Source organism: Anopheles moucheti, chromosome 3, assembly GCF_943734755.1.
Source record: "Anopheles moucheti chromosome 3, idAnoMoucSN_F20_07, whole genome shotgun sequence".
Taxonomy (NCBI): Eukaryota; Metazoa; Arthropoda; class Insecta; order Diptera; family Culicidae; genus Anopheles; species Anopheles moucheti.
In genome coordinates, this window is record NC_069141.1 from 58,706,326 (window position 1) to 58,719,470 (window position 13,145).

At 42.1% G+C, this 13,145-nt stretch overlaps 1 protein-coding gene across 1 annotated transcript in view; it reads right to left on the bottom strand.

Moving 5' to 3' along the window:
• LOC128301566 (la-related protein Larp4B) overlaps positions 1–13,012 on the bottom strand; it is a 38,958-nt gene extending 25,946 nt beyond the window's left edge. Inside the window, exons 1-2 of the mRNA XM_053038121.1 lie at positions 12,329–13,012; positions 9,083–9,916 (exon numbers count right to left, since the gene is read on the bottom strand). Coding sequence (XP_052894081.1) covers positions 9,083–9,916; positions 12,329–13,012 — 1,518 coding nt within the window. The remainder of the gene's footprint in view (positions 1–9,082; positions 9,917–12,328) is intronic.
• Between the last annotated feature and the right edge of the window lie 133 nt (positions 13,013–13,145).

A 13,145-nucleotide genomic window follows, 5' to 3' on the forward strand; every position in this document is an offset into this window, starting at 1 on the left:
TTTTTATTTTTCAACACTCCTTCCGGGGCCGAATGTATGGGATGTCCTGCACACGTGTACACACCAGAACCGCGCGCACAGATGAAACAAAACTAGTCAAATTGCACTCACGTGTGAAACAATCGGTGCCGTACTGCCGCTGCGTCTTCTAGCAACACATACACCCACACAAGTACACACACACCACACATACACCAAAAATATTACACTGGTTGAACACACACGCGCACACACTCAGGCTGGGACACCAAATTGGAGGGTGTAGGGTGAAATTCAATTTCTTAAAGAAGAACAAAAAAAAACAATTATTAATTCACTTTTCACTAGCTGTTGCGCTATACGCACACAAACGAACGCAACGCACATAAACACACTATGCAAACTCCAAAAACGATAACATCGTCGATAAATTATTCGTTTCGCATTTAGTGTGTAGATGGCAATATATTTATATAGGGAGGGCACGAGCACACGATGAAAATTTTATTTTCCCCGGTTGGCTTAACCGCCGCCGGAAAAGAGTCGAATCCGTAATTCCGAACTGGCCTTTCACTCCACGTGCCCGCGCCCCGTCCGATTGGTAAAACACACCGCGACGTCGATTGCGAACCGGAAACAAATAATTGAACAACACACCAACGATTGGAGCACAGTGCCGAGAGCGCGCGTTCGCACACGAAACTCGCAAACACTCACACACACAAGCACGAGCGCACTCGCATACACGCTCACTTCACTGTTGATATCAGCTTGCACTCGGGGTGTGTAGGAAAGAGAAAGGGCACCTGTCTGCTTGACACTGTTTTTCTTCCTTTCTTTCTACAGCAACCCGTCGCGAGCACACACAGGAGTAACAAAAAAAAAGCCGGTAAAACCACACCGAACCACGAACGCACACACACACAAACGGGACGCACTGCGAACGCTTATCGCAGTGGGTAATATACTTTCCACCGTCTCTACTTCTTCTTCTCCGATCCGATTTCGTGGTCGCTCTTTCGCACAAGTGGAGCTCTGTAGAACGTATTATGCGTGTGCTCGCACACACACACTTATTGCCTCACATGTTTCCAAATGTTGTACGTGTATTAAACCATACGGGGAATTCTCACCTCCGGGTCATACTGTCGTACTGTGCGAAGTAATACACGTTTTTACACACCAACCCACACACAACAAACTGTCCCCAACAAAAAAAACAACTATCTCTCTACGCATACTTGGATGTGAATTTGAACCGTAGCAAAATTTGGTACTTTTAACAACTCTTTTTAACGTCAGATAGGGGGGAAAATACGTCTAGTTGGCTTGCAGGAAAGGTATGGGATGATTTTGCTTATTAAATGTACACCACCATGTACTATTACCGGGCGCAAAACATGAAGAATACGACATAAAATAACAATTCCACTTGCCACACGGTGTATGGTGGTGTGTGATAATATTTGCGTCTCACTCCCTTTATCTATCTATCTCTCTTTCGTTATCTCTTACTCTTTCATCACTTTCCTTCTCTCTTTTTAGCCTTTATTACCCTGCTCGCTCTTCCCATGCACTTGCTAGATTTTATCTGACAACTTTTATCTGTCAAGTGCAAAAAGGAGATGGCGAGAGATAAAACGTCAAACGTCTCCTTTGGCCGGTGGCTGAGGTAGGCAGAGAATTTGTCAACCTGCCGCTTTCACTATCGCCAAAACACTTCACCAAACTGATAATTTTACGATTGTTGCATCATTTTTGTGTATTTCCTTTTCACGTTCTGAAGGTCCGTACTCAACATGAATTGTCAAAATTCGTGAAAGATAACCCATCAAATAGACCTTCCATTCTGAAAAAAAGAAATTTATATGATCTAATTTATGTTAACACTTCTGCCGGTACCAATCCTGCCCATCGGCACCCGGCTCACTCCCTCCGTCCCATTGATGGCCCATCAAAAAGGTTGTTCTTCCATTTGTTAATTTATCCAAATTGCTCAATGATGATAATTCACGCGTAGTGAATGAATGTGTGCCAGTCGTGATCCGGTGTTAGTGAATGAACGGCAGGGGTCATCATTAATCAACCACGTCATCTTTTTCCGCATCACATTCACCCCACCTCGTTCATGCCCAGAAATGGCACCGACACCGAAAAGTTGCATTGTTTTCACACAACTCCTGTGTCACAGTTGTTCACTTACTCTCGCAGAACAATTTCTAGCTTAAAACCTGTGCTTAAGCTAGCAAAAAAAATGGGAAAACAAATCATTTTCTGAAAATACGGCATTGCCGTCATAATGGAATTTAAATAAAAAAAATTAAAATAAATCATTTTCTCTCATTGTTTCCGCTTACATTTGACAACTATTCCTCGCCGAGAAACTGGCACAAAATCTGCCCAACACCCATTGCCGACGGTTTGTGACGGAACACACAGAGCCACGACGACCACCGACGAATTATTGGCAATCCATCTCTTCGCCCCAAAGAACACCTATACTAACTAACCAAGCTCTCCTGCCTCTTCTTCCACATTTAAGCGGAATGTGTCAAACGGAATCAGTAAAATTGAACCAGCCCCCATCGATGTGTGCGCCGCACGATTGCGTTATTTTCACACACACATTCAAGACGACACGCGCTAGTTGCCCTTTCCTACAGGCACACACACACACCACTGAACAGTTTATGCACAGGGTGGGGGGAAAGGGAATAGATGTGACTCCGCCGATCATAGGTGGGGAGAGTAGAAGAACAACTGAAGAAAAAAAAAACGAAAAACGGAGGACACACAATTCGAAATGACAGAAGCGCGGGAGCCAATATGGCCGAAAGGCGAACGAACCAACACACGAGGTGTATGTGTGTGAAACGATTGAACAAAATTAACCAGCAAGAAAGCAAAGAGTGGCTGCTGGCCAGAGCGAGACGATAGCGGTGAACATCGCTGAACGCAGAAACACACTGAATGACCTCTCTTCCTTTCCGAACTGCATTTGACATTTAGACGGGGTACGGTGGAAACCGAAAAAGAAACAATACCAATAAAACTATAGCAAGTTGCAATCAGTTAGACCGCGGACTTTGCTCTCTCTCTCTCTCTCTCTCTCTTTTTTTTTTAAAGTAATGATTATGAGATAGTTTATGACTGTCAGTTCAATGATGGTTTATGCGATGTACGCTCCCCAAGATCATAGGAATTGGCTGTTTCTTAGAGCCGGATCTATGAAAATGATGCGAACGACATTTGTTCAATGCCAGACTTGTCAAACATAGGACTGAATACGACCTAATGGTATGGTATGATATCGAAATTCCATTGATATGTGGTTTACACCTCATATTTGAGGATCGCCTCAAATACCTCGGAGGTGTTTTTGATAGCGGCGCAGATCTTCACACGACAAGATCGGTCCTGATCGGACTGACTATCCAGCTACGGGTAAATAAAGTAGGTCATAGTAGGTCCTAGTAGGTCCGTACTCTAAGAAAAAGACTTATGCGTTGGTGAGTAATGTTTCCTATGAACTCCTGTGTTTATCAGGGATGATTCCTTACTCCCCTTAATCAGAGCACTCATCATTTAAGAGTTGAAAAAGGTTTTAAGAGTGTAAAAATTTTAGTTGGCAAACTGAGAGGAATAACTCATTTAGCATATCTCCTAACAAAGTAACTAATAAACGTTGCAATTGTTTCTATTATTTCGTTGCTCCAATTTTCAATTGACATCAGGCACAGAGCCTCTATAAAATCAATAAAAAGCAATTGAGGCTTCGGTCGCAGAATATCTTTTGCTAGTTTGTACAACATTATCCTTGTCAAACATTTTGGATTATGCACTGCTTTTCTGCTCTGCTTTTATTATTCCATGTCATGTTTTTTTGTTCACTACAACAATGCACCTGCTTTAAACCAGTAAAAACGTGCATCGATTATGTAAACCATTGGACATTGTATAAGTTACACATTATATAAAAATCTGTGGAGTTAAAACATGTTGCTGCAACAATTTTTTAACATCTAGTGTTCTCGAACACATTTTCATAGACCCAATCCTTGGTAGTATACGCAAGAGCAAGCTCGCAAGCGAGACAGATCAATAACACACGATCAACAATCTAGTCTTTTCACTGTTATAATGTATTTTAGGGAAGAGAAACAATAGAGAATAGAGAAGACAATTATTTCCCAGTATTGCTTAAACAAAAGTACCTGTTTTTTTTTCTACAAATAACAAATCATTTCCAGTAACTGTTCCGCAAAACTTCTGCCTGTAAGTTCTGGATGACTTGAACTGATGCACTACGAGTTTGACTAATATTTAGCACGCACACACCCATCTGCACGTATCGTACCTTCGCGCTCTCTCTTTATATTACTCTCTCTCTCTCTCTCTCTCTCTCTCTCTCTCACACTCTCTTCACATTAAAACTAAATTGACACGGGAGACTCATGCTGCATGTGTTGAGCCATTGCACACCAAAATAAGTGAATGCAAAATGTGCTCACGCGATAGTGTATCGCACATACACACACTACAGCAATGTGCAAAAAGTAATTCAATTCTACTGTTGCATTGCGCGCTGTGGTGTAGCACACTAAACCATTCTCTTCGTCGAACGAACGTTAGTTGCATTTGAGTGCATAATATCTGTGTAATTTTCGTTAAAAAAAACTATGATTTATATTACAAAATTATAACCGAGTAGGCCCAGGATAAGGCAATGACAATTGCAAATGCCTTGCAACATTTGTACAAAAGTGAATACATTATTCTTCATATATAATGCATATTTCAATTATTGGTCTTAAAAATAACAAATAAGCGTCTGAATAATAAACGTATAAATCGAAGGCATGATGAAACTAACGCTTCTTTAACATGCTGAAAATACATTAGTGAAAATAATTCATCAACCAGATAGTAAGTTTTGGGAACGGTGGTGGTGTATTATTCGTGGAACCAATTTTCACACGACAAGACCGGTCCAAAATCCCATCCGGACCAATCCTCCGTACGCAGGACTCTGGCTATCCAGCTACGGGTAATTAAAGTCAAAGAAAGCCAGAAATGGCAGGCCTAGACCGCTTGAGGGTGTTGTGTCGATAAAGAAAAATCAGAAAATAAAAATATGAAGACATGATGTTATGAAAGCAACATGCTAAAGATGTACTAATAATTAATAATAACAAATTCACTAAAGGCATATTGTAACGAAATCAACATGCTCCACACATGTTAACATTTAAAAAATGTTAGAAAAATCACAAATGATTTATGATCAAGTAGCTGAATGGATTGACGCAACATTGCACGAAATGTCTTGTTTTCAAAACTGCACCTTTTAAACAAATGATTTTCGGGCATTTTCATACTGCTGACGAAGGTGTGCGCTAGTGATATTAGATAACTTTTTATAGTTTTCCTCAAGCACCCACGAAACCGAAACACACACGCGGCATTTCGGTACCACCCCCAAAAGGGTGGGATGTCTGCATTATGCTGCGCTGCTGATGTCTTTTAGCGATTCCTACCACTACACACAACGCAACCAGCGGGACCGAAGGATCTGTCGTGTAACGGTGCGGAATGTACGTGTGTGCGTGCGTTTATTTTTTACCGGCTTTTTTTACGATATCGCGACACGTCAAGGTTATGTTTTTTTATCAAATTTTCTAGAAAGAAATAATGTTTTGCCCCAACATGAGTATATCTTTCGCTTGCGTACGCATTAAATACTGTAAAATGCTGTACTACTGCTACTGTTTCTATAGAAACGTAAGCGTTGCAAAAATGATACTTGGCAGTTACTCATATTTAATCAGAAAATGAATAGGGACACATCACTAAACAAACCCATCTGTAGTAGAATTTTAATAGTAAATTCTAAAGTAAATTAATCCGTTAAATCCGTGAAAAACCCATCCACTAAGTGAATTGGACGGAGAAAAAAACCCCGTACCGATTGCGTATGCACACATTTTCTTCGCTCGCCAACGGAACTATTCACTCACACATGCACACAATTCCACCAGCAACGTGACACACTGGCCGTTCGCACACTGCCACGATGTGCGATGTGAAAAACAACACCAAAAAGGAGGTTGGAAAACAAGTTGAGAACAGAATATGGGCACTTTTGCAAACCGCTGATCTCTCTTTTCCTCCTCAGTCCATTCAACTCACACACAACCACATCTACAGCTGATGATGTCGAATGAGCGAACGTGTGACACGCACACCCAATCGCATTCCTCGAAACACAAAAAAATGAGTTAAAAATATAATCTGCTTGGTTGGGAGCAAAGCAATGAAAAGAATTAAAACTGTTGCTAGAAATAATATTCATAAAAATCTTTTTGCTAAGATAATGCGATTGCGAATGAGAAAGAGAGAGAGAGAAAATGTAATTCTCACACACTTTCTCACTAATGTTCAGCGAATTGGACACATCTCAGCGAACAGAGTTTGAAACCCTATTACGGGCAAGTATTTTCTCTTCTTTTCTACCACTAATAAACGCACACACACCGTCTGCATACTTCTCAACTGATAAATGCGCGCACTCACACATCTGTGTGCAGTAGCGAAAAAATCCCACATTCCCTTTTAGGTGTATCGAAAATTGGGTGAAAATTTCTAAATTCATCCAACTTACTCACATCGCACGGGTGAGCGTGAGCTGCGATGAGCGCTGAGATGTGTTTTTTCCCCACATCACATAATTTTTTAGCAGCTCACTGTGGGGCGAGATAAATTTAGACGTTTTAACCATTCAACGTTTTGTCCGCTTTTTAATCGTTGGGATCTTCCTTACAAGGTAAAAATTCATCACGCGTTTTTTTTGTTGACAAATGACTTTTGGGGTGGTTGAGAGATGAACTTTTCTGTGCTTTGCCACTGTTCGTACAAGGGGACATTGTATATCCCCATGCTGTGTACACGGTTCGACACACGGCAGCACACAGCATATCACACACCACCACACACTTTATCGACTGAACACACGCAGGCACATTCGCTCTCCTTCTCGCACGCAATGGGACGGGGAGCGTTTGCTCTTTTTCCTTCCTAGGGCTCACCACTTGTACCATATCACACATCATCGTCATATCCTGTTTTGCGAACGCGTACGTTCCATTTTCACTACCTTCACGCGGGATAGACACACGACTGGTGCACGGATTTTTGGCGTGCGTGTGCTGTGCACAGAGATGAAACAATTCGCACCGGAAATTCAACACTGCATAATCAAAGGTTGGCGCTGCCACGACAAAAAGCACCCATGGTCGAAAGACGACCGGACCAACCACGAATGAAGGAGGCAACTCACTCGCGCACTGTCCGTGTGAGGAGTGTGAACTGTTTCCATTCTCTCGCAACGTCTGGCTCTGTGTGCTCCGACGGTGTCTCACACACAACCACACTAGAGCACACGACCCGCACCCGCAACGGTGTGTGCGCGCCTGCCTCGTTACCAGTATAGGAGGGCCGGATTTATGTTCATCTGCGAAACAATTCTTGACCAAACAGAGCCGAGCTACACAACATGATAATTGTTTCGTGCACGATTTAACAGGCCACTAATTTCTATCCAACTGGTTCAAGGAAAACTGTAGCAGAGTGAATTTTCTTCTCCCTTCTTTTAAAATACCACCACACGAATGAACGGCCCGACATGCGATAACAAAAATTCACCAACAATTATAGAAGCCTAATGTTATATGCTTAGGGTATACCGCACGAAAAGCTTGTTCCATTCAACACCTATCTTGTGTACCTCATTGTTACAGCATAAAAACCGTTTTACCACAATCTGGACTCGTGTTTCAATCAACTATTCCACCGGATAAAAGTGAGACACATATTCGCCAGCAGTCAATACATTACACGCACACACCTACGTACACGCGCGCACTCACTATACTGTCTCGATCCATCGGCCAGCTACGATGGTGTATACGGTGTGACTTGGTGTTCTGGTTATGGCTACCCGTTGCAATTGCATTTCAATCGTGGCAATCCCACTGGAACCATTTTTCACCGTTCAGCACATTCCCCGGGGAAAAGTACGATTGGCGTACGTTAGCATAAGTGTAACACAATGCGCACAACCCTTTTCTGATTGCTACTAACCGATTATTGTCTTTTTCTGCACCGAAATTCGAAGGAGAAACTTCCAAAACACACTCGTCGCGCACGGCACCTTCCGAGCAAAGTACCCAATTAACGCATCGCTGTGAGCAATTTGACAGTTGGCTCTTTCTACGGGTCCGTTCCCCAGTGAACATTTTCACGGCTGGCTTTTGACATTACCACTGCAATGGTCCAAAAAACGTTTCGTGCCAAGGTAAATAGAGAACTCGAACATCGTACGACCCAAATTGAACTGCTAAACAGCATTGGTGTGCGAGTCCAGCGTGGATAAAGCGGGTGTTATTATAAAGAAATTTTCTTAGTAAGTAATAAGTCATTGCCTTCCTTTTTATGTGAAATCATTTTCATGTTTGGTTTAAAACACATGTGGAAATTCTAACAAACTAGGATCGTTATCAAGAGGCTGATTTCAAGCTGTTAAGGTACCAGAAAACGCAGATGACGCTTGAGACGCAGAAAGACCAAGTGGTAAGCTTTTGAATATTCATCTCTGTTTCGTAAAATAGAAGAATACGGCACGTACTGCTTACGCCAGTACAGAGGACCACTTCGTTACGAAATTGTTTAAATAGTTTCAAGATTAAACCTTTGTCAATCTAAGTACAGTCAATTATCTTAACAAGTTTAAACCGTTCCAGCATACAAGTCATTATAAAAATTAAAAAAAAGCCCGTACATTTTGTATGGAATTCATAAAACCGTTACAAACCGCAATAACTCTGATTCATGGCATGACGCGCTGATATGCGAGCATTTGCTGGTTGAAGGGTGTATTAGCAAGAAAAGTTGATTATTATGTGAAAAAACTTCTAAAAAGAAGTACTCGTTTTTAAAGGCTCTCCTTCTCAAATCAAATCTTTTTGTTTTGATTTCATAATTGTCGTGGCCAAGTACATTGTGTCATCGTAAACATGACCCTTTCACGTAATGACTTAAAGCAAACTAAGCACTTACCTGTAGAACTGATTGATCCGCTTGCACCAGTCGATTGTACGATCCGTTGTACTTTTGTGATAACCGAACCACTGGCACGATGAGCACCATCACCACCAGATAACGAGTGCTGCTGATTCGGAACTGTGTTGGCACTAGATATTATACTTCCATTACGATTATAACTATTACTACTGGTATCACCGTCGGTTTTTGACGCGCTTGCATCTACCGGCACGACCGTTCTGATCTCCTCTGTGGCGCTAAGTAGTTCACTGCCTGCATTTATTCCGACCGCACTCGCAACACCAGTATCACACCCAGGAACAGTCTGGGTATCGTTTGGAGCGTGAATGACTGCACAAACCCTTCTGCTATTGCTGTTAGTCGGATCTTTCTTCACCTTTATGTTCGCAAATCCCGAATCCTGACCATGAATGCTATTGGATTTGGGAACGCTACGGTTCCCTTCGATCCGGTTCGCTACCGATGGTATGCTGCCAGTTTGTACTACTGGCACTGACGCTGCTGCATCGCCTCCGATAGTGTAGTTGTGATGTTGGTTGTGATGCTGGTTACTACCAGCTCCACTGCTGCCGTTATCAGGTGGTAAAGGGGTCAGTTCCAGCCCGGAACCGCCAACCGTAGTTACTGGCGGAATGGAAGTAGTTTTGTTGTAGGGAAGCAGCTCGTCAACGCTAGCGATCGTTTGAACGGATGGTCCTGCAGTGATCCCCGCTGGAGTTGATCGATTCGAAGCGGTCAGTACTGAGGGTTGAGCTACCAGTGGTGCTGCGATAGGCGTCACCTCGTACGTGATGCAGCTAACCGGTGTTGGAGTGAGCTGTAAATGGAAACATATTTCAGAGTAATATTACTAAGTACATGTCGATGTGATTAAAAAATCACTTTTGGAAATCACACTGTTGCCGACGAAAAAAATGTGCGCCTACATGTATGCAACGTGATAATGAGAGTGCATGAAATTTCAAGCTTGGCTATATTAGCCTAAATGTATACGCCTGCACAGTATGCAATCACATGCACAACCGTGTGGTAAGTGCTTGCTTTTATATTAGCATTAAATCAAAAATTTAACACGAAGTGTAAATGAAATAAGGAAAAAATTCATCAGCTTTTTAATAACCTAAAACGGAAAGCACGGGTACAATATGAAAACGGTACAGTTCAGACGGAACTGCATACATTTAGGCGCTCTACGGTTCTTCATTATCATAATGGTATCTTACGTCTATAACTACGTCAACTTACAAAATGACGAACAAATGATTCGTTGTACGTCACAAAATATATCAAACAAGTGAATTAAACGTTAGCCATACTGCTTCTGCAGCCCAATATCAGGACACCATAAACGAGATTACGACGCCAGATTACGACGAACAAAGAAAATCTTTGCAATGCGTACCTGTTGATTGGCAATCGATTTTCCCGAGGGAACTGGGAGCAGATGCAACAAGTGAACGTGGCGCAAGCTATTAGCTTCACAGATGGCAGCACCGGATTTTCGGAGGTCGGATAGGCGTATTCGATAAATGCTCGGTGTGATTCAAAGGTCTGTTTAACATTCACGCCAACACATCCCGTCCCACATTTTCCTCTAGTGTATACATGTTGAAAGACATCACAAGAGCTGTAATGTTTCCCATGAACATGCATTCCATATGGCAATGCAAAGCTTTGCACACGTAGTACAAGGGTTTTATGTGGATTGTTTGAACTTCCTTTTATTCCGGGAAACGTGGGCACACTGCGGGATACTTCCGGAACGAATCGAATGTTATTTTGTCAACGACGATTTTTTTTTTATGAATGCCATTTCTTAGAGGGATTTTTATCCAGTTTTCGACAAACTTTATCTTTTTTCCTATTTATTTGTTTATTCTTGGACGTTTGGTCCCAGGGTTTTTGGTTCAAGGGTTTTATTAGAATATTAAATCGGCTAAAGCACTCGATATAGATATTTATGACTGATTACCAAAAATAGAATATGTTTTGTCACACATTATCACTTGCATGATTATTCTTATGAACGTTATCTTGGTTTTATAACGTTTGTTGAATGAAGCAATCGCAACTTAAATTAAAAACCATTTTTAAACTGGCAATTCGCATACCTGGTACTTGTAAGTTATTGTGTAACAAATCAGCATATTGGACTTACCCGTAGCTGTAATGATTACAGGAAATCAAACACAAACGGAAGCCGCACAAAATCGAAAAACAAACCCCCACGGGTTTGCACTCAAATTCTAAAAATCCAATTAATCAGTCGCGATTCGGAAAATGATTCAAACGGGACGAGTTGGACCATTTTCTTCGAATGGCTATTTGAGAAGGGCCCACTCACTCACTGTGCCCGCATTATGGGTTAAAAAAAAGGCCCAGGGGACAATCACCACCATATGGTACGGGTGTGGATGGTTTAAATTTCAGCAAATGTCTCATGTTTTAAAATCCATCATGACACGCCAGCCGTAACGAAAGGTAATACAAATACAAATTGTACAATTAAATTCCTATGGTGTCATCCTTTATCAAGTTGCTGTTTTATAAATAGGAGTGTATTTATAAAAAAATATGCATTTGAACTAATTTTGCGCTGTAGATTTATTATTTGTCGGTCTGGTGTAGTGGAGCGTTCGTGTAGTTTATATAATTAATAAAATGTTTATTGAAAGTTGCATGAATGAATGAATGTTCATTGAAAAACTTAAGACCATTTCTTATATTTGATTTTACATTTACATTGGATTCACTGCAAATGTATTCAATGTCTTAAATTCACCCGTCTGTAACATATCGTTATGTTCTCTTTGGAAAATTATTTAAAGTAACCAATATTTTAAATTTATTCTATCACTAACGGCCAATTTAAATTGCAGCTCACACTGCAAGTTTGCTCCTAGTATAATTTTTTCGCCTATAATTATGCAATCGGAATCATGATCTATTTTTATTTACACATGGCATGCAATCAAAGATTTCGCGTCTGTTAATATGTTGCCGTAAAATGAGTGACAAGCTAAGGGCATTGCATACCTTTAGGCGTATTACAGCAAAAACAATTGCCGCAAAAAATTATTATTACCTAAAGGGGAATTGTATTGGCGAGGGTATGGAATAGTTCATCTTTTGCAACACTTGTACAGGCGTATAGTGCGCGGTTTATACTAAATTGATAAGTAGTGGATTGATAATTATAGTATGTAAGTAATACGAGAATGAAACTTACCTTTTGAATTATGTAACAGCGGGGATTGTAGGATGTGCAGAGGTACGTCCCGTTAGCATCCAGACAAAGGGGCAAAGGGTCCACAATGGGCGGGGCCGCTGCCGGTACGGTTTGAAGAATTTGCACCGGTACCGGTTGATGGTGATGGTGGGTTTGATGAGATCCAAGGGCAACCGCCTGTTGATGCTGCTCTTGTTGTTGTTGTTGTTGCTGCTGCTGCTGCTGCTGCGGATGATGTTGAAGTTGCTGCTGGTGAGCGCTATAATGCGTCGCTAGTCGCGTTTGTCCCTGCACCGTAGTAACTGATGCTTGCTGTAGCAACTGTTGCTGCTGTTGCTGCTGATGGTGATGGTGGTGATGATGGTGATGGTAATGGTGGGTGTTGGATAGCTGCTGTTGCTGCTGCGTCTGCTGCCGTGGACGTGATTGAAGAACGGCCACGTTGGTCGTTTGCAGCTGTAAGTGTGGCTGCTGTTGTGCCGCCTGATGGTGCAGATGATGGTGGTGGTGATGTTGCCCGATCGACGCCGGACTGGCGCCACCGGTCGCATTCGCCAGGGTCGTTATCGTGGACGTGAGGGTAAACGTGCCGCTGCTGGAACTGCCACTGTAGGTGTTAGCGCCACTGCTGCTGGTGCCGTTATTGCTCACGGACGAGACGAGTCGATACTTTCGCAATGGCATTATCCGGGAAGCGGCCTACGGTGGCCGGCAAGACGTGGATACAGGGATGATGGATAATGGAAGGGTACCGAGGATAAGGAAATTCCTAGCTTTCTTGCTAGCTGCACGGCAGAGGGTAAGGGGTTTACACTCG